Source organism: Ornithorhynchus anatinus, chromosome 20 (genome assembly GCF_004115215.2).
Source record: "Ornithorhynchus anatinus isolate Pmale09 chromosome 20, mOrnAna1.pri.v4, whole genome shotgun sequence".
In the NCBI taxonomy this organism is placed as follows: domain Eukaryota; kingdom Metazoa; phylum Chordata; class Mammalia; order Monotremata; family Ornithorhynchidae; genus Ornithorhynchus; species Ornithorhynchus anatinus.
In genome coordinates this window covers 3112806-3134521 of record NC_041747.1, presented here as the reverse complement: position 1 = coordinate 3134521, position 21716 = coordinate 3112806, and the positions used below count along the sequence as shown (strand labels likewise).

Here is a 21716-nt window from a genome sequence, read left to right as displayed (position 1 = left end):
GCTACGCGGTGGCATATTTTACAGCCTGGGCGAACGAAACGCAGTCCTTGAATAGCTCGCGCGGAGTCTCGTGCCGGTAATGGTGAAGTGATCAAAATCATGGTGTTGAAATCCATTTCACAATAACTAGTCCCTGACGAGTTTTGGAGGAGATGTTTGCTTTTCTCTTAATGGACTCATGGGACTTCTGGTCAGTCAATCAGTGGTATTACCGAGTGCTCACTGTGTGCAGAGCACTGTACCAAGGCTTGGGAGAGCACGGTATGACAGAGATGTTCGACGTGCTCCTGGCCCGCAACGAGCTTACAGTCCAGAGGGACGTCTCTCGAACGAGTATCCGTCCACGAGGAGCAGTCTGGTCGGTTTCGACTGTAAGCTCCTTGTGGGCGGGGAACTTGTGTACCAAATCTATTGCATAGTACTCTCTCGGGTGCTTAGTGCAGGGCTCTGCGCACAGCAAGCGCTCAATAAATACGATCGATTTTGACAAAGGCACACGTGGAGGCTGGTGGGGTGACTCAGAGCCCACCTCCGGCCGGACACGGAGAACCTTTCATGTCTCTCCCACCTCGTCCTCTGCGCCTCAAGATTCCTTCAGTTCCAAGTGAAGCCGGCTCCCGAACCTGGAAGTGGATCCTCGGGGGTCGGAGCCGGTATTCTCCCCGCCGTTGCGGTGAGCCCGGGCCCGGCTCTCTGCTCTCGGCCGTGGGAGCGTCCTGCCTCTAGCGAAGGAGCAGCTGCGGGCAGGTCAGGAAGATGTGGACGCACTGGGCCTCAATCCACCGGTCAGTGGTGTTCATCGGAGAAGCAGCATGGCGTCGCGGATAGAGCACGGACCTGGGAGTCGGAAGGTCGTGGATTCTAATCCCGGCTCCGCTGCTCGTCTGCTCCTCAGGGAAATGGCTTTCCTCCTCTGTGCCTCAGTTATCTCATCTGTAAAATAGGGATTGAGACTGTGAGCCCCATATGGGACAGGGACTCTGTCCGACCCGATTTGCTTCTGTCTGCACTTAGTATAGTGACCGGCGCATAGTAGGCGCTTAACACTTACCGTAATGAGAAGCAGCGTGGCTCAGTGGAAAGAGCCCGGGCTTCGGAGTCAGAGGTCATGAGTCCGACTCCCGGCTCTGCCACCTGTCAGCCGTGTGACTGTGGGCGAGTCACTTCCCTTCTCTGGGCCTCAGTTCCCTCGTCTGTAAAATGGGCATTAAAAGTGTGTGAGCCCCGCGTGGGACAACCTGATCGCCCTGTATCTCCCCCAGCGCTTAGAACGGTGCTCGGCGCCTGGTAAGCGCTTAACAAATACCGACATCATCATCCTAATTAATATTATTATGGAGTGCTTACTGTGTGCAGAGCACTGTACTAAGCACTTAGGAGAATTCAGCACAATAAAGAGTTCGGTGTTTACTGAGCGCTTCGCTGCGTGCAAAGCATTCACAGGGCCTCCCTACCTAAAGTCAACAGACAGGTCATCCTCCGACCTTCACCAAGCGATTTTTTTTTTTTTGGAACTCTCCGGATTCATTCAACATCAGTCCCCTGAGCAGGTTAGAAGTTTGTGATGCCTGTTTCTCCTGGGATTTGTGGAAAAACAAGCAAACGAGCCATTGGTGATCTGGGCCGTTCCTCTCGTGTGTCTCCACAGGGAAGGAAGAATATGCAGGATGGTGCCGGGGACGGAGAAGTTCAAAGGTTTGATGGCGCCGGATACGATAAAGACCTGGTCGAAGCGCTGGAAAGGGACATAGTATCCAGAAACCCCAGCATTCACTGGTAGGTAACGATCTCGGTCTCTTTCTTCCTTTCCGGGGAAGGAAAGCAAGCTACGAGAACATTTTGGAGGTTCTCCATCTTTGGAGCTGGAGATGACTTGTTTTGACTCTCCAGTTAGGGTAAACGGTGTTACTAGACATGAAGTTTCCAGATTCAGGCCACTCTTAATTAATACCATCTGCAGTTTGTTCCAAAACAAATACTTCGCCGTCTTTGTAACTACTATCGTGATACAGTTCCCTAAATGATATTTGGATGCCGATGTCTTAATTGACGGGCTCTTGACGGCTTTCGCTTCCAAATCGTTTCGCCGCTCCTCCGTGGAAGGCAGTAGGTGGATTGTTAAGGGGTGGCCTAAGTAAAGGTATCAATCGGTAGTATTTATGGAGCCCCCGTGATGGCTGAAGTATTCTACTGGGGGTGGAGAGAATGCGATAGAAGCAAATATTACGTCTCTGCCTTCCAGGAACTTTCCATCCCAGGTACTTGGAATCAAAAAAGGGAAAGAGTATGTGAAAGTTTTGTTGTTCCTAAAATATAAGGACTAGCAGAGAAGATGCAATTTTATATTAATAATAATAATAATGTTGGTATCTGTTAAGCGCTCACTGTGTGCCGAGCACCGTTCTAAGCGCTGGGGGAGACACGGGGGAATCGGGCTGTCCCACGTGGGGCTCACGGTCTTCATCCCCATTTTACAGATGAGGTCACTGAGGCACCGAGAAGTGAAGTGACTTCCCCAAAGTCACACAGCTGACAAGTGGCCGAGCCGGCGTTCGAACCCATGACCTCTGACCCCAAAGCATGAGATATAGGGTTGATAAGGACCTGAGAAGCCCTTTCTCCTTCCCCCCCCCTACTCCCAGCAATTTCCATCTGCCAGGCTTCTGGACCAAGGCTTCGAGAAGCAGCGTGGCTCAGTGGAAAGAGCCCGAGCTTGGGAGTCAGAGGTCATGGGTTCGAATCCTGGCTCCGCCACTCGTCGGCTGTGTGACTGTGGGCAAGTCGCTTCACTTCTCTGGGCCTCAGTGCCCTCATCTGTAAAATGGGGGTGAAGACTGTGAGCCCCACGTGGGACGACCTGATCATTCTGTATCTCCCCCACCGCTTAGAACAGTGTTCTGCACACAGTAAGCGCTTAAATACCAACATTATTATTATTATCAGAAGCTTTTTTTTCTAAGGACACACTCCCTAACCCAAACCGAAAGATGGCATCTAGTCCCCCCCCCCCCCCCGCACCCCCTCACTTTATTTTCTTAATGGTATTTATTAAGCACTAACTATGTGCCAGGCGGTGTTCTAAGCACTGGATACTTGCTGATCGATTTGGATATAGTCACTGTCTCACGTGGGGCCCATCATCTTAAACTCCCTTTTAAAGATAAGGTAACTGAGGCCCCGAGAAATCACGTGACTTGCCCCAGGTCACACAGCAGATAAGTGGAGCAGCCAGAATCAGAACCCAGATCTTTCCTACTACCAGGCCCGTGGGTTTTTTTCCCTACGTCACGCTGCTGCCAGCTCTCTCTCTGTCCAAGCTTTGAAAAAAAGATCCGCTTGCTGCAAATCCCGTTTTTTCTTGATGGAAGATAGACATCCAAACCTTTATGGAACAGGTAGGCTTGGGATTGTTTTCCCAACAAATGGTTTTATCCTAGGCAGCCTTTCTAATACTGTGTTGTGCTTGAAAAGGGACGACATAGCGGATTTGGAAGAAGCCAAGAAGTTGCTGAGAGAAGCTGTTGTCCTTCCGATGTGGATGCCTGACTTTTTCAAAGGAATTAGAAGGCCGTGGAAGGTGAGCCTGTATTCTTATCCTGAGACGTCGGTCCGGTTAGGCAGATGTCTGCTAGTATCTTCCGTAGTTCCGATGCACGCTCATTTCTCCTGGGCGAGTCACTAAACTCTGGGCCTCGGTTTCCTCAACTGTAAAACGGGGAGTCGATGCCTGTTCCCCCTCCTGTCTTTAGTGTGAGTCCCATGTGGAACACGAACTGTGTCCGACCTGATCAACTTAGATCTACCCCAGCGCTTAGAACAGTGCTGGACGTATAGTAAGGGCATAACACGCACCGTCATTTTTATTATTATTACGTGTGTTGTATCTGTAACCCACTGCCTAGAACAGTGAGCACTAAACAAATAATAATAACAATAATAATAGCAATAATGCAGGGATTGTGATCTCGATGAACCCGTTTTCTGGAAAGCGGGCTGCTGAACGGTTACCAGATGGATGTGCGCCACCGTTCCGGCCGGTATCGCATCGCGGGCTCAGTCAATCAGTTGTATGTGTTGAGCGCTTACTGGGTGCAGAGCGCTGTTTGAAGTCCTTGGGAGCGTATAATAGAACAGAGTTGGTAGACACGTTCCCTGAACACGAGTTTACAGTCTCGAAGGTGAGACAGGCATTAAATAAATAAATTGTGAATAGGTACCCAAGTGCCGTGGGGCTGAGGGAGGGGTGGATAAAGGGCGCAGATCCAAGTGCTGTCCTAGGCGGGCTCATGCCGCCAGAATAACGTTCTTCCCCAGATTCTCGGCCCCTTCCCTAAGCCCCCGTCTCTGCCATTCGTAGGGTGTTAACTTCTTTTCCTCCAATTGGCCAGATCCTGGCAGTGATCTTCGAGGAGCTATCCCATTTCCGTAGCACTCTTGGATGCCGGTGAACTGGGAAGAAAGAAAAAAGGGAATAGGATACTCTTTGCAGCCAGCAGAATGCGGCAGAGTGGCCATAAATAGGAAACCCTTGTCCGGCTGTGACCTGTTTTAGTCGACCACCCTCTCTGAAAATATCACTGAAAAATACGAAAGGCAGGATATAGGAAAAATGCGGGATTTTGGAAGTCACAGAAAGTAAAATGACCTATTCTTTTCCTCTGGTGGAGTTTGCCTGCCTTTCTTTGCGGGACAGCTGGTCAGTTCGGGGTCCGCCCCCTGAGCGTTGTGATTTTATTTTATGGTATTTGTTAAGCGCTTACTATGTGTCGAACCCTATTCTAAGCAGTGTTCTAAGCCCAAGATGCGAGTGAATCGGGTTGGACACGGTCCCGGACCCGCATGAGGTTCACCGTCGGAGGAGGAGGGAAAGCAGGTGTTTAGTCCCCGTTTTACACTTGAGGAAACTGAGGCACAGAGAAGTTAAATGACTAGCCCAAGGTCACACATCAAGCAGTCGGCAGGCCCATTCTTGGAGACGTTTCACAGCTCTCCGAGGTTCCTTGCGGCATTACTCTGGGATCCGGGACGTATCCGGGCCTCGATTCCTTTCTCGGTAAAACAACGCCCCCAGTTCAGTCCTTGCTCCCCGAACCCCGATTAACTGTGAAGACTGAATCTTTGGCATCGTTAGACGAAAGTTGCTCCGAAATGTAACCGTTCCCGTCGTCCTGAGGTCTTCCCGGCCCATCCGTTTACGTGACGCTGCTTGCGGGGTTTTAGGGCGTGCTGATGGTCGGCCCGCCGGGCACCGGCAAGACTATGCTGGCGAAAGCCGTAGCCACCGAATGCGGCACGACCTTCTTCAACGTTTCCTCCTCCACGCTGACGTCTAAATACCGAGGCGAGTCGGAGAAGCTGGTCCGCTTGTTGTTTGAAATGGTGAGTGATGCCCCGTTGGAAGTTGGACGTTCTCTGTTACGGCGTCCTCTCCCAAGCGCTTAGGACGGCGCCCCTCACGCGACCGGCGCTCGGTACGTACGCTCGACCGACTGCTCTCTGGCGAGTGAGTTCGGCGGGTAGTACAGGTTCGTGGGCCTGGCAGGGAGTGTTTGCTTCTCCTTCCAGATGTGCCCTTCGAGAGCGGGAGGGAGAGAAGGAGAGGGAGGGAGGGAAAGAAAACGTGTGTGTACGTCCGTGTGCGTATCGGACGAGGTGATCCTGCACGTCCTCGTCCGTGTTTGTGAGTGTGGGCCCTTTGCCTCCTGCCCTTCGAAGGAGCGCTAAACCCCGAGGCGGGCCCGGGCGGACGCCCCGGATCCTGCCCAAAGGCGCCCCCCGCTCTTCCGCACCCCCTCTAACTGGGTCGTGTCCCACTGCCGGCAGGATGTGTGCACGGGGGGGGGTTTGCAGTGGGTGTGATGGCCTGCTCCGGGTCTCCCACGCTCCTTGTCCCCTCGAACCAGGTGGCATGGGTGGCCAGGTGGCTGGCTGGCCACCACTGTGGGAGCCAGGTCCTCCGGACCAAGACTCATCCAGGACTCGCGCTGGGAGGCGGCGAGGCGAGGCTTGACCAGGCTGCTGGGATCCCACTGTCCAGTGGGGAACTGAGCTGCCGATAATGTCTTCGGGAATTGGGTGAGAAGCAGCGTAGCCCAATGGATAGAGCAAGGGCCCGGGAGTCAGAAGGACCCGGCTTCCGATCCCGGGCCGGCCACTTGTCTGCTGTGTGACCTTGGGCAAGTCACTTCACTTCTCTGGGCCTCCGTTACCTCATCTGTAAAGCGGACATTAAGAGCGCGAGCCCCGTGTGGGACAGGAACTGTGTCCGACCTGATTATCTTGTATGTACCCCAGCGCCGAGTACAGTGTCTGGCCCAGTAGTAAGCGCTTAACAGGTACCATTTAAAAAAAGAAAAAAAAAAAGAAAACAGAAATGGGATATCCTGGGCCTAATGGGGAACTGGTGACCCCAGTGAATTCTGCCCGTATTGTTTCAGAGCGGTGAAATCAAATAAGGTAAAACGCGAGAGGAAGAGAAGGAGGTTTGTAGAAAGTTCAAAAGAGATCGAAAACCGCACTTTTCAAGGAAATTCCCCTTTGCGGTTTTCAAAGGGTGGAAGGCTGACCTCTGATCTCAGGCACTGTGACCTCCCGGTACTGAGAACTGACACGGTTTTAGGGCAGCGGGGCAGTGGGAAATTTCTACCCCCGCCCTCCCCGGGATCGAAGGGGAAAATATGTCATTTCCCAACTCCCTTCAAACGATGCACGTTTTCGTCTGAGTGAATGTGGGTGATACCCTCGAGAGCGATCGCTTTCGAAAATCGTCTCCCCCCAGGCCCGGTTTTACGCACCCACAACCATCTTCATCGACGAGATCGATTCCATCTGCGGCCGTCGGGGCACCTCCGACGAGCACGAGGCCAGCCGCCGGGTCAAGTCGGAGCTGCTCGTTCAGATGGACGGTAAGCAGAACGTTAGTCCCCTCTCTGCCGGGGCCGTGCGCGCCTCCCGTCTCCGCGTCCTCGTATCCGACGGACGGTGACTCCTCTCCCCTCCTTCCGGGACTTACTGAAGGCACGTCTCCTCCAAGAGGTCTTCCCTGACTAAGCCTTTCTTTCCTCTTCTCCCACTCCCCTCTGCGTCACCCTGACTCGCTCCCTTTACTCATCCCCTCCCAGCCCCCCAATCCTTATGTCCATGATCTGTCATTTATTTATTTATATTAAAATCTGTCTCCCCCTCTAGGCTGTAAGCTCGCTGTGGGCAGGGAATGTGTCCGTTTACTGTTTTATTCTCCCAAGCACTTCGTACAGTGCTCTGCACACAGTAAGCGCTCGATAAATTCGACCGACTGGTAAATACGATTGACTCCGATCGGCCTCGAAGCCCTGGAGTTACTAAGCGTGGAGGAAACCTGTGGAGTTCGAGGGCGTTCGAATTTTCCGGAGGAAGCCGGGTCCGAGTCGTTTCTCTTGTATCTCCCCAGCCCTCGGTACGGTGCTCGGCACAGAGTAAGCACTTGCTAAATACTAGACCCTTGTACGGAGAGGACCTTACCACACGGTCACGGGGACTGTAGGCCCGTCGAAGGGCAGGGACCGTCTCTATCTGTTACCGGTTTGTCCATTCCAAGCGCTTAGTACAGTGCTCTGCACATAGTAAGCGCTCAATAAATACTAATGAATGAATGAATGAATGAAACGACCGGTTGTAGACGTGGTCACGGAGCTTGGGACGGTGCCTGGCACAGAGCAAGCGCTTAACAGATACCGTAATTATCATTATCATTATTAGTCACTGAACACCTACCGAGTGCAATGCCTGATAATTAGCCCTCCGGAAGTACGGCAGAACCCTTTCGCTTATTATGTATTCATTCACGGTGGAGTTATTTATTCCCTTGTATTTGTTATTTCTAGAATACAATTTAAAAATGACATCCTCATCAGTTTATGTGTACTGTCTTCCCTATCAGAGTATAAGCATCTTTTACTTTTAGGTTCTCAGTCGATCAATCAGTAGTATTTTTTGAGCTCCTGTTGTGTGCGTGGCACCGTACTAAGCATTTGGCAAAGTGCAATAGAAGTTAAAGACGTAGTTAATCGTATTTATTGAGCGCTTACTGTCTGCAGAGCACCGTACTAAGCGCCTGGGAGAGTACGATATAACAATATAAAAGACGCCCACAGCGAGCTTACAGTTTGTTATTAACGAACAAATAAATAACAGATAGCGTGGTTTTTGCCTTCGAGGAGCTTTCCGTCTTATGGAGGTGATGGGCAGGTAAAAATCATCTGCCACTAGTGAGAGCCAAAGGAAGAACCAAGTTAGAACTGATAATAGTAGAATTATGGAAAGGTAAATAGATGAATAACGTCAGTGGATGAATAAGGAGATTGCACAGAGTGTCAGTATTTTGACGTAAGCTAACTATTCACAGCAAATTGCTAAGGGGCCGTTGGTCGGAAATGCTGATCTCAGTGCCGGACACCACATCTCCTGCTTGTTCTGAAGCGGGAGATTTTGGTTACGTTTTCTCTGATCCCCCCGCGGTGAGCGGCCGAGGCCCGGACGATACTCGAGGGAGCTCGGTTCCCCACCTCAACTTCCTGGCTTTGGCAGATATCCTTCCGCCGGTTGCCAGCAGCGGGTGGTGATTAGTCAGGGAACCCTCCGCCAGTAATACGTCCCTTCTTCAGTCAGTCAGTCGGATTTGCCGAGCCCCTGCTGTGTGCAGAGCGCTCGGGAGAGTACAAGAGAAATGAAGGACGGCGTCCCTGGCCTCAGGAAGGCTGACCCTGACCCTTTACAAAGGGCGGGAACAAGAGGAAGAAGAAAGAACCAAGAGGGTAATGACATGAGTCCGGCCAGATGAATAAGTGAGTACATAAGTGAAAAAGTAAAGTCCGGAAACGGACAGATCTGTAAATGTGGAGAAGGGCCGTTGGAAAGCCGTGAGCTAGGGTGGCGGAAGGGACTCCGGAGTTTACGGCCTGAGGGCTAGAGGATGGGGCCAAGATGCCGTTCGCTCCGTGGGTGGCTAGCCAGCTGACGGACGGTCTCTTTTTCCTGTTTTCCCTCTCACTGCGGCAGGAGTCGGCGGGGCCCTAGAAAACGACGACCCTTCCAAAATGGTCATGGTGCTAGCCGCCACCAACTTCCCCTGGGACATCGACGAGGCCCTACGGAGAAGATTGGAGAAGAGGATTTATATTCCTCTGCCAACAGGTATCGTTCTTCCCCGCGGGGGGGCGTGTGAAAGGAGACCACGAGCTCGTCGTGGGCAGGGAACGTGCCTGCCAACTCTGTTATATCGCGCTCCGCCAAGCGATTGGTACGGTGCTCTGCCCGCAGCAGGCACTCAGTAAATACCATCGACCCACTGAGCAGGGAAAGCAGGGTGCCCACTTGTCGCTTTCCCTGTCCTTGGCCGAGTGAACCTCGGCCAGCCCCTCAAAGGTCGGGATCGTGTCTTTGATTTTTGTTGGCCGTTGCCAAGAGGGAAGCGCGGTGCTCTCCGTCCCACAGGAACTTAATGAAAACTGCCGTTGCTGATGCTGTTGAAATCTTTCCTGTCCATTTCAACCACACACTGGACCCAGATATCAGGGCACTCTCCCAGGCCCCCCACTCATCCCCACCTCCACCCCCGCAGCCCCCGTCTCAGCGCTGGCCCAAGCCACAGGCGAGGAAGCAATTCCCCTGAATCCGTCAGCGGGACGACCCCGTAGAGCCCAGGATTACCGGCCGCCCGGCCGGGTCGGCCCCCCGTCCCCGCGAGCCCCGTGGCCTGCTCTTCCTAGGGACCCGGGTCGGGGAAGGGGGGCGGTTGTCGTCATTCCTGAGCCGGAGTATTTTCAAGGCTGTGATCGAAGATCTTCTCAACAGCGAAAGGCAGGGCAGAGCTCCTCAAGATCAACCTTCGTGAAGTTGAATTGGACCCCGATATTCACCTAGAGGATATAGCAGACCGGATCGAAGGTTACTCTGGAGCGGACATAACCAACGTTTGCAGGTACGTCTCTCCTCTCCAGTCAAACAAGTCTGTAAATAAAAACCCTTAGTCGAGAAAGAGGACCGAGAGGTGAGACATCGCCTGGTCCCAGAGAAATCCCGCTTCTTTTAAGGGTTCTCGTTACATTCCGTGGCCTCGTCTACCCGTCTGGCTGCCTGTACGGCCACCGGCGTGTTCCCTCGTACTGGAGTTAAGGTATCAACGGACCAATAAGTCGGTACCGTTCTCAAGCCCCTCCTGTGTGCCGAGAGTTAGTCGATTCACTCGTACTGATTGAGTGCTTACTGTGTGCGGAGCGCTGGATTGAGTGCCTGGGAGCGGACGATGCAACAATAAATAGACACATTCCCTGGGTCTCTGCCCTCAAGGAACTGTTAGTCTAGCGAAGGAGAGAGGCACTTAACTAAGATATTGGGATGTTTGCTAGGCTAGCAGTGATTTCTTTGGTCTTATTGGAGCCCGCCCATCTTGTCTCTTTCACGGATGAGGAGATCACCCCAAAGTTAAGCAAGTACCATTTCTGCAGTACTTTTTGAACTGGACGGATAAAGTTCGACTTTGCCCCGAGAATTGAAACCAAGATATTTTACCGCCCCCCCAGATATCTTTCTGTAAATATATTGGCAGCTTTGATTTTTTTTAATGGTATTTTTTAAGCACCTGCTACGTGCCGGAGACTGTACTGAGTGCTGGGGCGGGTACAAGCGAATGGGGCTGGACGGTCCCTGTTCCACGCGGGGCTCACGGTCTTAATCCCCATTTTACAGATGAGGTAACTGAGGCACAGAGAAGTGAAGTGACTCGCCCAGGGTCGCCCTGCAGACACGCGGCAGAGGGGGAATTGAACTCAGGTCCTTTGCTAGCTGTAAAATGGTTGCTTCTAGCGATAAAAGGTCACAGTCTTCCCATCAGTCCCCCCGTGCGTCGGAAGGGGCCCGTCCGTTAAAGTATAATCTCCTTGTGGGCAGGCCTTGTGTCACTTCCTACAGGACACTGCACCAAGGGGGTGCTCAATAAAATAGGGGTACCACCGCCAGCACAAGCAGCGTGTTCTCCCTCCCTCACCATCCTCCTCGAATTCCCTGCTCAACGGGCAGGTTCCGTAGCTCGCCTGCCTCTGTTTCCGTTGACCACTCGGAATGCGATGCGGGGAACCTGATGGAAGGAAGGGATGGGGGCCTAGGGGAAGCCCGGGACGTTTGACTGGCAGCCCCCATGCACGCGACCCCTCCTCGGGTTACGGCCGAGAGTAGGTGCGGGGCCGCACGACCCTGCCGACGTCTACCCGTTCTGGCCTGGGGGAGAAGTCAGCCCCGAGTCGTCCTTCGGTTCGAAGACGACGCAGCTGACAGTGAGACTGCGTCCGCTGTAAGTCCGTCAAAGGGCAGGGACCGTCTCTATCTGTTACCGATTTGTCCATTCCAAGCGCTTAGTACGGTGCCCTGCACATAGTAAGCGCTCAATAAATACTATTGAATGAATGGGTGGGAGCGTCACGGCGATGGGGGCAGGCGATGCCACGCGCCCACGGTAACCCAGCGGGCCCAGGTGGATGTGACCCAGGCTCCCCTTCCGGGCCGAGGGAATTGGGCTCTTCACTCGCTTCCTAGTTGGTGACAAACCCAAATTGATTTTCGGGAAGCCATCCAATCATCGCTTCCGAGTTCGGTGGCCCTGAAACCTGGAGATTTCAAAGGGAATCGTTTCGGTGCCGACAACTTTTCCTGCCGCTTTTTGGGCTGCCAGCTGGATTTCGGAATTTTGGTCTAGTCATTATAACTGAGTGTTCCCTCGTGATCTCTCCCACATGATGCCATTTCTGTGCTCTCCCAATATCTCCAGGCTGCGACCCCTTCCTCTCTCTCTCTCCCCTACTCTAACTTTCAGGAACCCCATCCAATCCCAATCACCGTGCCATCTCCGCCCCATCATTACTCCTTTGTTAATCTCCCATCTGCGAGCCCAAAAGATCCTTTTATGCGTCCCGCCAGAAGCCCAGGGGCTGGGACTGTATCTGCGTCTGACTGTGCATCTACCCTAGTGCTTAACGGTGCCTGGCATGTGGTAAGCACTTATTAAATACCATTTTTACTATATGAACCACGAGCCAGATCCACCCCGACTCAGTCAGCCACTTCCCCGTGAGATTTGGAAGTCGGGGGGGGGGGGGTCTTCCTTACTCCCCAGGCAGCCGCCGATGCAGCTAAGCGATCCCCGCGGCCCCCGGCCCCCGAGCGCGACACAGTCCTGAGAACTGTGGCATCGGGGGTTACCGAGGGTGCCCACGGTGGGCTGAGAGCCCCCACTGAAGGAGCCATCCCGGCAGACATGGCGACGGTGCTGCTGTTTAAATCCGCCACCTCCCAGCCCCCTGCAGCATTCTGGGACCGTCCAAAGGGTGGCCTATTGAGAGCAGCCTTCGTGTTATCCGATCCAAATGTCTCCGTTCCCCCCGCGCTCCACCCGCCTTCCTTGCTACAGAGCACGGAAGAGAAATCAGTGCTGACCAAGGACCGGTTATTTCCCGTAGACATGACCTTCAGCGCGTAACGCCAGACCCGGTTCACCTCCGTCTGTTTTCCTCTGCTTCCAGGGATGCCTCTTTAATGGCCATGAGGCGACGCATTCACGGGCTCTCCCCAGAAGAAATCCGCGCACTGTCGAAAGAGGAGCTCCAGATGCCCGTTACCACGGGGGATTTTGAATTGGCCCTTAAGAAAATCTCCAAGTCTGTTTCCGCCGCAGACCTGGAGAAGTACGAAAAGTGGATGGTTGAGTTCGGGTCTGCGTAACCTCAGTCGAGGAGCACGCCGTCCTCTTCTAGAATTTCCCATTCTTTTTTTTTCCCCTTCTTAGACGGAAAAGGAATGACAAGAAATCCCTTTACCCCTTTCTTTTCATTTAAAGGGAAAGATGACAAATAACGAGGAACATAGGATGTAGTGAAAAAGCCCACGGAAGCCGCACGTACGCAATTGAATTTACCCTTCCAGTGGAACGTCTTGTTTTTACTCTTTCATCTTTCTAATTCTAAACCAGCTTGTAAAGGAGAGTAACTGGCTGGAAGAATCTAGTTGGGAAATAGCATGAGATAGGTCACCGTTTTGGAAACCCGCCGTTCTGTAGTGTGAATGCCCAATTTACAAGGAGCTGTATTTCAAATCCACCCTCTCCCACTGCTCATTTCTTTATTACAAGACTCATCTCTTCTCAGGCGGCTCTCAAGATGAGAAGCGGATCTGTGTTGAGACCTGAACCGTCCGTGATTTTGTGGCCCGTAAGAATTCTGAATGGAAGAACAGACTCCCCCGCATCCCCGCATGCCTGCAGCATTCCCGGCATTTTGCTCTTCTCCCGGCTTCTTTCCGGACCTCTCGGCCACAGGGGTTGTCGGGTGATTTCTCTTTAACCTCTCTGTAAGGCAGCGACGTCCCCATCTCCCGGACTTATCCGGAAATGGCAACTTCTCCCCACTCCCGGTGGAACTATCAAGCCACATTCTGTTTGCCTATACAGAGCGCTGCTGAGCAGTAATTCTTGAGTTTGACCTGCTAAGATACGAGGGAGATTGTGGATTCCTTAAAGATGTGAATCGCAAACATGCCTCCTGGAATTGGTCAGGTCTTTCCAACCCCACTTTCAGCCTGGCTGCTGTGAGACCTCCCTGGACATCTAAACGACTCTCTCCCAATTTCAAGCGTCTTCCATGCAGCTTATGGTTTCATCGAAAATAGTCGAGACTTGGGGGCCAGTTTGATCATAGAGTTGGAAAATTCCAGTCCTGAGCATTCGTTGGATTTTTCTCCGGTGTTTTGGGGCTTGTAGAGATTCCCCTGCTCCTGGAGAGTTTGCACGTCCAGTCGGATCTCTGATAGAGCTGGGTGCCGCCATCGAGGGGACCGGACGTCCGTCTCTGAGTCGGGGGAGAGGTGGTGAGACAGTTTAGCTGGTCTGCAGAAAGGTTCCACCAAGATGTAAAATCAAATACCGGATCGCCCGTAAATTCCACGGGGCAGTAAAAGCTTCCATATCCAGTTGTTGTTCTCAGTTAAGTGCCCCGAGATTGCCCGATAATTTTGGGAGGAACGTTCGTGTTTAAAGCACAGAGCAACTTCAAAAGGCACTTTCAGAAACCCTGCTTTGCAGAGGTTCTTTCGGGGGGGTTTTCCCCATGAAAAAAAATAAGGTTTGTTCTTCCCAAACATTCTTAGCTAACAGTCTCGCAGCTGTTCGAGGTTTGTGGAATTTCTATCGTTTTCTTTCTTGCCTTGTCCCCATTCAAAACCCTCTGAATGATCCCCTCCTTCTTAGAGGAAGCCCAGAGGTGGCATAAGTTAAAATTTGAAGGCGCCAAGTCCCTGGGAAACATCAGAGCTGTAGTAACTCCTGGGAGAGGTGGGAAGAGTTGAGGGGGATATCCCAGATTCTTGGGTCAGGAGGAGGACTGGGAGAAAGAAAGGAATTGGAGAAAGGGGAGCAGTAGGGGAAGAGGGACCAGTGGGGCAGTGGTTACCATCTCATCCTCCCCACCCCTTCCAAACCTCAAGAAGCCAGAGAGCCCACCACGGGGTTTTTCCCCATCCAAGAAATGCCAGGCAGGGACGAAAGACAATTCAATCTTATCGCAACTCGGTCCGTGATGGAGTTTGGTTTAGCTAAGGACTGAAAAATGAGAGTTGTCTTCCGTAAAACCGATCTGGGGAATAGCGACATCTTTCGCCTAAATGTCCGGAGGCCTTTACTAAATCTTACGGGGGCCTTGCTTGATGCTTGAAGCCTGATGGTGGTGGTTCAGGTGGACCACAGAGCTGCTTGCAATTCCCCGGCTCCGGGAAGAGTTTGTAACTGCTGCTTTTTTCCGTGGGTACGTGACCCTCCTGGACCTTTCCTTGCATGTTAAACTGTCTTCTTTCCCGAATACTATACTGCTGCTCACCTTCCTGGCTATTCGATGAGGGATTAAGCAGCATTTGGAGCGAGAGGCATCTCGTTTCCTGGGACCTCGTCATTTCCACCTGACCTGGACTGTCAGCGGTCCCCTTGTCTCTCGGTGGCTCTCGCCCACGTACGAAGAACTGAACATTTTCGTGTCCCCCTAGGACTCCCTAGACGTCCTGGGCCCTCTTACCACCCTTTGGTGCAGTTTATAGAATCTGTAGGACTTATGCCGCATGCACATAAATGATCCGGAAAAATGCTTCTTTTTACAAACCCCCGCTTCATCCCCCCTTTCAGCGTAAGTAACAGTGAAGGTGTTTTTTACTGTGTTCCGTGGCACATGCATTTCCAAGCTCGATTCCTGTTTCTCTTAAGGTGTTCTGGGTCCTTCAGCCGATGGCTTTGCAGATCCATTTTTTCCAGCTTCCCGCCGGGGACCTCTGGTCCTTTGTTTTCCTGATTTCTCGCCGTTTTCTCCACTTTCTCACACTTTGCCCTCTCCTGGCTCCTGGGTCCCCAGGGGAGCTCGAGTTTCGAGGGGAGGAGGCGGCGTCACATCTCTCATTATGTGATCCCAAGCCAAAGGAAACGCAGAGACTTCGACTGATTCTTTCTTCCCTCCTCTTCTCTCTTCCCTGACCTTCTCCTCCTCCTCCTCCCTCTTCCCCATCCCTCTTTTTTTTTTTTGAAGTAAGCACTGAAACACTTTTAGTTCAGCAACTTGTTGACTTATTTATGTATTTTTGTTTGTAAATGCTCTAGTCTTCTGGTGACCTCGACAGATGAGTACAGGTCCCGTTTTGGCTGTGAACGTGGCTTCCGTCGCTCCTCCCGGAACGGCCACTGGTGAGGGGCACCCGGCACCCAAAGCTCTAGGCCGGTGATTAGTCCGTGGCTCCCTTCCCTGTCCGCTCTACAGCGTGCAGGCCTCCGGGCGGGATGGAGTCGAGGATCCGGGCGGACCTGGGCTTTTGGAGCAGCCGGGACGGCTGCCGGCCGAAGCGTTGGTGGCCCTTGGTGCGGTCTCACCTGTCGGGCATTAGAAACATTGAGATAGCAGCCTGTCGGGCTGCCCGCGGACCCTCTTCGGAACTCCCACCGGAATCTGGCGAGTTGGGGCAACGTAGACAGCCCAGCACAGTCGTTCGGGGCAAAAGGCAACTCGGCCACCCGGATTCCCAAGGGGACTGCCCACTCTCCCCTCAGTAAGGCAGTGAGTGGCCCAGGCAGGCTTGGCTTCGGTCTCTAATCCGGCCAACGGCTCGCCACCCCCCTCCATTTCGCCATTTAAAAACGATCAGGGTCAGGCGAGAATTGCGGGTTGGCCCGTGAGCTTTTATTTTCACCCTGGGAAAGGCTTGTGGAATGAAGAGCTGGGTCTGCTACAATTTAAAGCCTTGGTTACAGGTGCTCTTAATCTGGAGGGTGACAGGCTTCTGTCCTCCCCTCCCCCCCCCCCCGGCAATAAATCCTCTCGGACTATGCCATTCCTACCCACTCCTCCGCTCTCCCTCTCATGAATGGTGCTGCATGAAATATTTATGGTACAGTTCAGTAGTCTTTCCAAAAGAAGGGGGCTGCAGCAGCTGGAATGAAAGAGCGTTGGAGTTACTCTATGGCCGTTTTACACCTCCTTAGAGTGGGGCCTATTTGTTTTTGCTCCTTATCTCCCGCTCCTCATTTTTTACATAGCACAAAACTGTAGCGTGGGCTCTGTGTTTATTTGTGCGAAGAAGACCGGCCGTGGAGCGGTAGGAATTTCGCTTCTTGGGGGAGCTATCAGCTGGAACTGGAGAATAGAGATATTGGCCCGGAGCTTTTTATCCTTTATTTCTTCAGTGGATATTTCTAGAGTGAAGCTGAACACTATCATTGCTGTAATTGCTGTGAGTTAACTTATGGATATTTCTAGGCCGTTAGTCTTTTCTGCTTTTATTTACGTGGCGGAGTGATTGTTTTTCGTGTTACCCTCGAATAGGGCTCCTTGCGGGGGCACTGGAGAAATAAAGTAGCGACGGAGTATTACTGAGTGTAAGGTTTGTTTTTTCCAAGGTTTTCCCTTTCTAACCCATCCCGTAGCCTAAGCCTCTGAATTTCGATAAGGCCTTTGACCCGAGAAAACAACCTGATTCCACCCTCGGCCGGCAGGAATGCTGTGAAGTTGGCACAGCTCCCGCTTGCTGAATAGAAACATTGAGTGTTTTGCGGGCCGAGGACCTAAGGCTAACTGGTGGCTTCCTTCATTCACAATTTTCGGTCCTTGGAGTAAGGATCCCTCATTCATTTTGCAGCAGTGTGGCCTGGCCCGAAGCCTGCTCCAGGGTGGCCTTGCCTTTTTTTCCCCCTCCTTCCCTCCGTCTCTGACCTTCCCCCCACCCCCTCAGCCACCTTCCCTCCTTGTAAAAGCCACACATCTGGCCATTTTTCAAAAGCTTGCGAATGCACCGCTTCTATTGCGTTGTACTTGGTGATAAATCACTCTTCCAACAAAAGGAAATCTTTGTCCATTTCTTGCCCAGAGACTCTCTTAATTAGCTGGGGAAGCGTGATGGAGAGAGAAACTGAGAGAATTGGAAAAAGATGACCGTACGTGGTCCGAGACTCTGCTCTGTTCCTTTGTATGTAATGCCGTGTGAGTAAAGGCCAGGTATTTAATGCCGTGTATGTAATCCCGGGTATTTAGTGCCGTGTCTGTCACGCCGTGTATTGGGATGAGGACCCGTGTTGAATTATTTTCCAAGTACAGTAAATGCTTTCTATCCGTTGACCTTTCTAGTCACCTTACCCGGAGACTCTTCCGTTCCACTTCTGGTCGCGACGTAGGTCTTGGCTTAATGCGTTGAAAAAAAGCCTCGTCTGTTTTCCAGGTTGGGGATGGGGACGCGGGGGAGGATGGGCAGGCTGAGCCTCTCTCAGTAAGACGCATACGCGCACACAAAAAAAACCCAAACCACACACACAGCCTTCTCCAGCCGCATCAGCGGCCGCTGTGAGTGCCGAGCTCTGTCGTCGTCCACCCGAGCGGATCCGACCCACAGAGGCGAGGCACGGCGACGCGCAACGGAGGGGCGTGGGTTCTCTGCCGGGGAGCGGCTACGGGACCCGGGCTTCAGCTGAGGACGTCGTGGACCCCCAGGCCGGAATCGTCCACCCCCCCTGTGAACTGGTTGGTTGGGGGGATCTTCAAGGTTTGCTTTCAGTGTTTAATGTCTCCGTCTTTGAGTGTTGTCCCCGATTTAAAAGACGTCTCTTCGACGTGTGAATGTGACATCCCCAACCTGGGTGCTTCTTGCTGGCCCCCTGAGTTCAAAGCGCTCGCATTTGGGTTGCCTTTCAGTAATAAATTTCAAGAGTGCGTTGTGGTCGTCGGTGTCGTCGTGGTCGATACGCGATCCGGCGCTGAGACCGGCCCTTTACACGTAGTAGGCGTTCGACAGGTACCGGAATTATAAATCATCAAAGCTGCGTTGCCTTCGTGGGGGCACCGACTGGTCCGGTAGCGTGACTCAAAAATGCAGTGGCTGCCGCCGCCTGGGTGGGCGGGGCGTGTTCACGGCTCTCTTCCTGTCGAGGTAAGCCCTGCGCCCCCCACATCCACTGCCAGTAAGTCCTGCCCACCCTCCCAACAACTGCCATCCCACCCCTGCATCACCTCTCCCCTCACACTGTCCTCCCTGTCCTCTACCCAGCTGTCCTCCCCCCAAAACCTGACTCCCCCAATCCCTCTCCACACTCTCCCTTCCCTATGGCTTGTCTCTCCTTTTATTTTCAACCGCAAAGCTGCCACTGGCTGCTGCCCCCCCCCCCCCCGCAATCAATCAATCCATCAGTGAATCCCCCGTCCCTCAAGGGATCGGTCCACCGCCCATAACCGGTCCGACCCTTTTCCCTGTTTCAACTCTCATTTTCAGCCGAGCGGTGACCGCCACGGCACCGTTTCCGTTCCCCCTACTTGTGTGACGTGTACCTCCCCCCATCCGTCCGTGGTAAGCGGGCACTAGACTGATACGTGCATGTTAACGAGGGGAAAATAATAATAATTATGGTACTTGTTAAGCACTTCCTGTGTGTCAAGCACTGTTCTGAGCGCAGGGGTAGATACAAGTTAATCAGGGTGGGACACAGTCCCCTGTCCCACGAGGGGTTCACGCTCTTAATCCCTATTTTTACAGATGAGGCCCAGAGAAGGTAAGTGGTTTGCCCCAGGTCACACAGCAGACACGTGGCAGGGCTGGGATTAAATGTAATGCTTTCAGGATTAGAGAAACGAAAGGTGACTTGTCACCATGTGACGGAATCCCCGGGATGACGACGAGAAAGGAAAGATACCAGGTCACTTTAAACAGGCCTCCGATTTATGGCCAACTCGCTTCATTTGATGGAGCCCGGAGATCGAACGCTAGGGCCGCTTAGGAGAGAGAATCAGCGGTACATCGAAAAACTGCCTGGGAAACCTGGGGGCTTTTTTTTCTTTTTTTTTCCAACCTATCCATTCCGATGGCTTCCAAATTTCTCATTTCTTCGCCGTTCCTCTTCATTCGTCTGGGGCAGGGATGATTAAGCCGTACTTTGCCCCGCTCCCCGGTTTTACAGGGAAAAAAGCCCTTGGTGGCAGATTCCTGGCCTGTAACTAAGGACTGAGATAAATGCTGGGCACTGAAGCGGAGAATAATCGGGACGTATCACCTCTCAGAGTATCTCCCCTGGCACAGATGGTTTACACTTTCCCTTTTTTTACTCTGGTTTAATAGGAGTAGCCTCTGTCCCATCCCGACTTGGGAATGCATTGTACTAGGAATTGTACTAGGCACTTACATTTAACAGAAGGAACTTCTCCGGGGGAGACTGGTAGTGAATTAATTACCTGTCACCAATCAGTGTGGATCAGTAATCCTAAGCAGTTACCAAAAAAAACCCCAACAAACCAGCCCCTGGCTCCTAGAATTTTAATAACCGAACGATAGCTACCGCGAGGTCCGTTTTGGTGTATCTTCATTGTCAATTTAATAATAATTGAGCCCCCGCAGCAGGCTAAGCCTGGTACTTGGTGCTGTTATTTGTTTTTTATTTGAAGTACAAACCCTTAGCCCGATGATGTGGCTTTGTTTCATTGTAGCCTAAACGTTTTGGACGACTTCCTTTCAATATAGGAAAACTTAAATCATTTTTTGCTAATAACTAATTACCGCACAACTCCCGTGTTTCATAACATAATAGCTGGTCGGCGATGCTAGTGATTAAATGTGATTGTAATGTAATTAGGGGCAGGCACTAGTTGCAGTTGGGGTTTGTGGAACGTTTCAAGTTATTTTTCAAACATTTTGAAATATGTTTTGTAACCCATTTTTCAAACTCACTTTACAAGCCCATTTCCCCCTTAACCGTTAAACCCTGGGGTATTGCAAGGGAAATTTCATCCGTATGTTTCTGATTCATTTGCACTGAACTCATCAAACTATTGTTTTGAAAGAGCAGTTTGGTTTCTAAGAAGCTGGAGGCCTCTTTCTCATGAATCTTTTCCATTAGGTTTTAAAAGCCTTTTTTCCTCCCTCAAAACTTGAGGTCTCGTTCTTTTCAAAGGTAAAAGAGCCAGTGGGGCGGGGGGGGCGGCGAGAAGCTCCCTTTGACTTGAAATTCACCGCCCGCTTTTCCAAACCCAAGTCTGCTTAGATGGTAGCCGAACCTATTCCATGATATTTCTCTTCGAAAACTATCTTAAAAGGAGGGAGGGACTGTGATCTGTCCTGGAGAGAGCGGAGGCTAGTCCTGGAATGCAGTTCATTCACTCAGTCGTATTTATTGAGCGCTTACTGTGTGCAGAGCACTGTACTAAGCGTTGGGACAGTACAATTCGGCAACAGAGGCAATCCCTTCCCAACAAGAGGCTCACGGTTCTTCCATAAGTCCCGTCTCTCTGTGGCTCTCGATCCAACGCTGTCGGGGAATTAAAGGGTTGTTCTTTCGACACCGGGCACCTCTTAATAGAGTGCGACGTGGTGCAGCGTTGGTCGGGACTTGGGGTTTTCCTCACCGAGGGGTCCGTCGGGACCGTAAATCCCCCTTTAGAGGACAGCTGAGGGTGCTGCGTCGGCTCCCGGGCATCCAGGACACGGGATGATATTTGGAGGCCATTAGCAAGCGTCAGATGAAAAGCTCCGCATTCAAAGTGAGATGGAAATCACTGGCTCCGGTCAATCCTTGAGAGACATTTTTTAATCAGAAAAATCCTTAAAATGTCTATTTGTCTTTACCCGTGCCTATGCAATCACAGCGCTTAGAACAGTGCTTTGCATATAGTAAGCGCTGAACAAGTACCATCATCGCCATCCTAAGACGTCTCGGTATTGGATTCACAGCCCTCACCGGTTTTGAAATGATCAGTGCTCTACTCCTTCAAGAAGTGTTTCTCACCGGCGTTTCAGTTCAGCCGGTTCCCGTCGCTCGGCGAGTGACTGGTCTAGTTTCATTCGTTTTTCACAGGTTCCGTCGAACGGGTCAAGCGTAAGAAATCTACGGTTCAAAAATGGTCATTACAGTGAGGGCGAGGGAGAACGGAGAGATGAGCCTTAGCCACGCTGGGCAGAATCCGCAAAACATGCTGGGTCAAAGGCAAGGATGATAATGATGATGATAATGATGGCGTTTGTTAAGCGCTTCTAACTGTCCTAAGCGCTGGGGAGGATACGAGGTGATCGGGTTGTCCCACGTGGGGCTCCCAGTCTTAATGCCCATTTTACAGGTGAGGTAACCGAGGCACAGAGAAGTTAAGCGACCTGCCCAACGTCCCACAGCTGGCGAGCGGCGGGGCCGCCGTTACCTG

At 52.1% G+C, this 21716-nt stretch overlaps 1 protein-coding gene across 5 annotated transcripts in view; it reads left to right on the top strand.

The window, feature by feature from the left end:
- KATNAL1 (katanin catalytic subunit A1 like 1) overlaps positions 1–18258 on the top strand; it is a 45109-nt gene extending 26851 nt beyond the window's left edge. For 4 of the 5 annotated variants that reach the window (XM_007668491.3, XM_007668493.3, XM_007668494.3 and 1 more), the window contains exons 5-11: positions 1649–1776; positions 3472–3577; positions 5221–5379; positions 6779–6905; positions 9037–9171; positions 9832–9958; positions 12552–18258. In XM_007668491.3, coding sequence (XP_007666681.1) covers positions 1649–1776; positions 3472–3577; positions 5221–5379; positions 6779–6905; positions 9037–9171; positions 9832–9958; positions 12552–12750 — 981 coding nt within the window. In that variant the 3' untranslated portion in view covers positions 12751–18258. Of the gene's footprint in view, positions 1–1648; positions 1777–3471; positions 3578–5220; positions 5380–6778; positions 6906–9036; positions 9172–9831; positions 9959–11845; positions 12034–12551 lie in introns of those variants that run through there. The other variant, XM_029047942.2, reaches the window with a different exon arrangement.
- The last annotated feature ends 3458 nt before the right edge of the window (positions 18259–21716 follow it).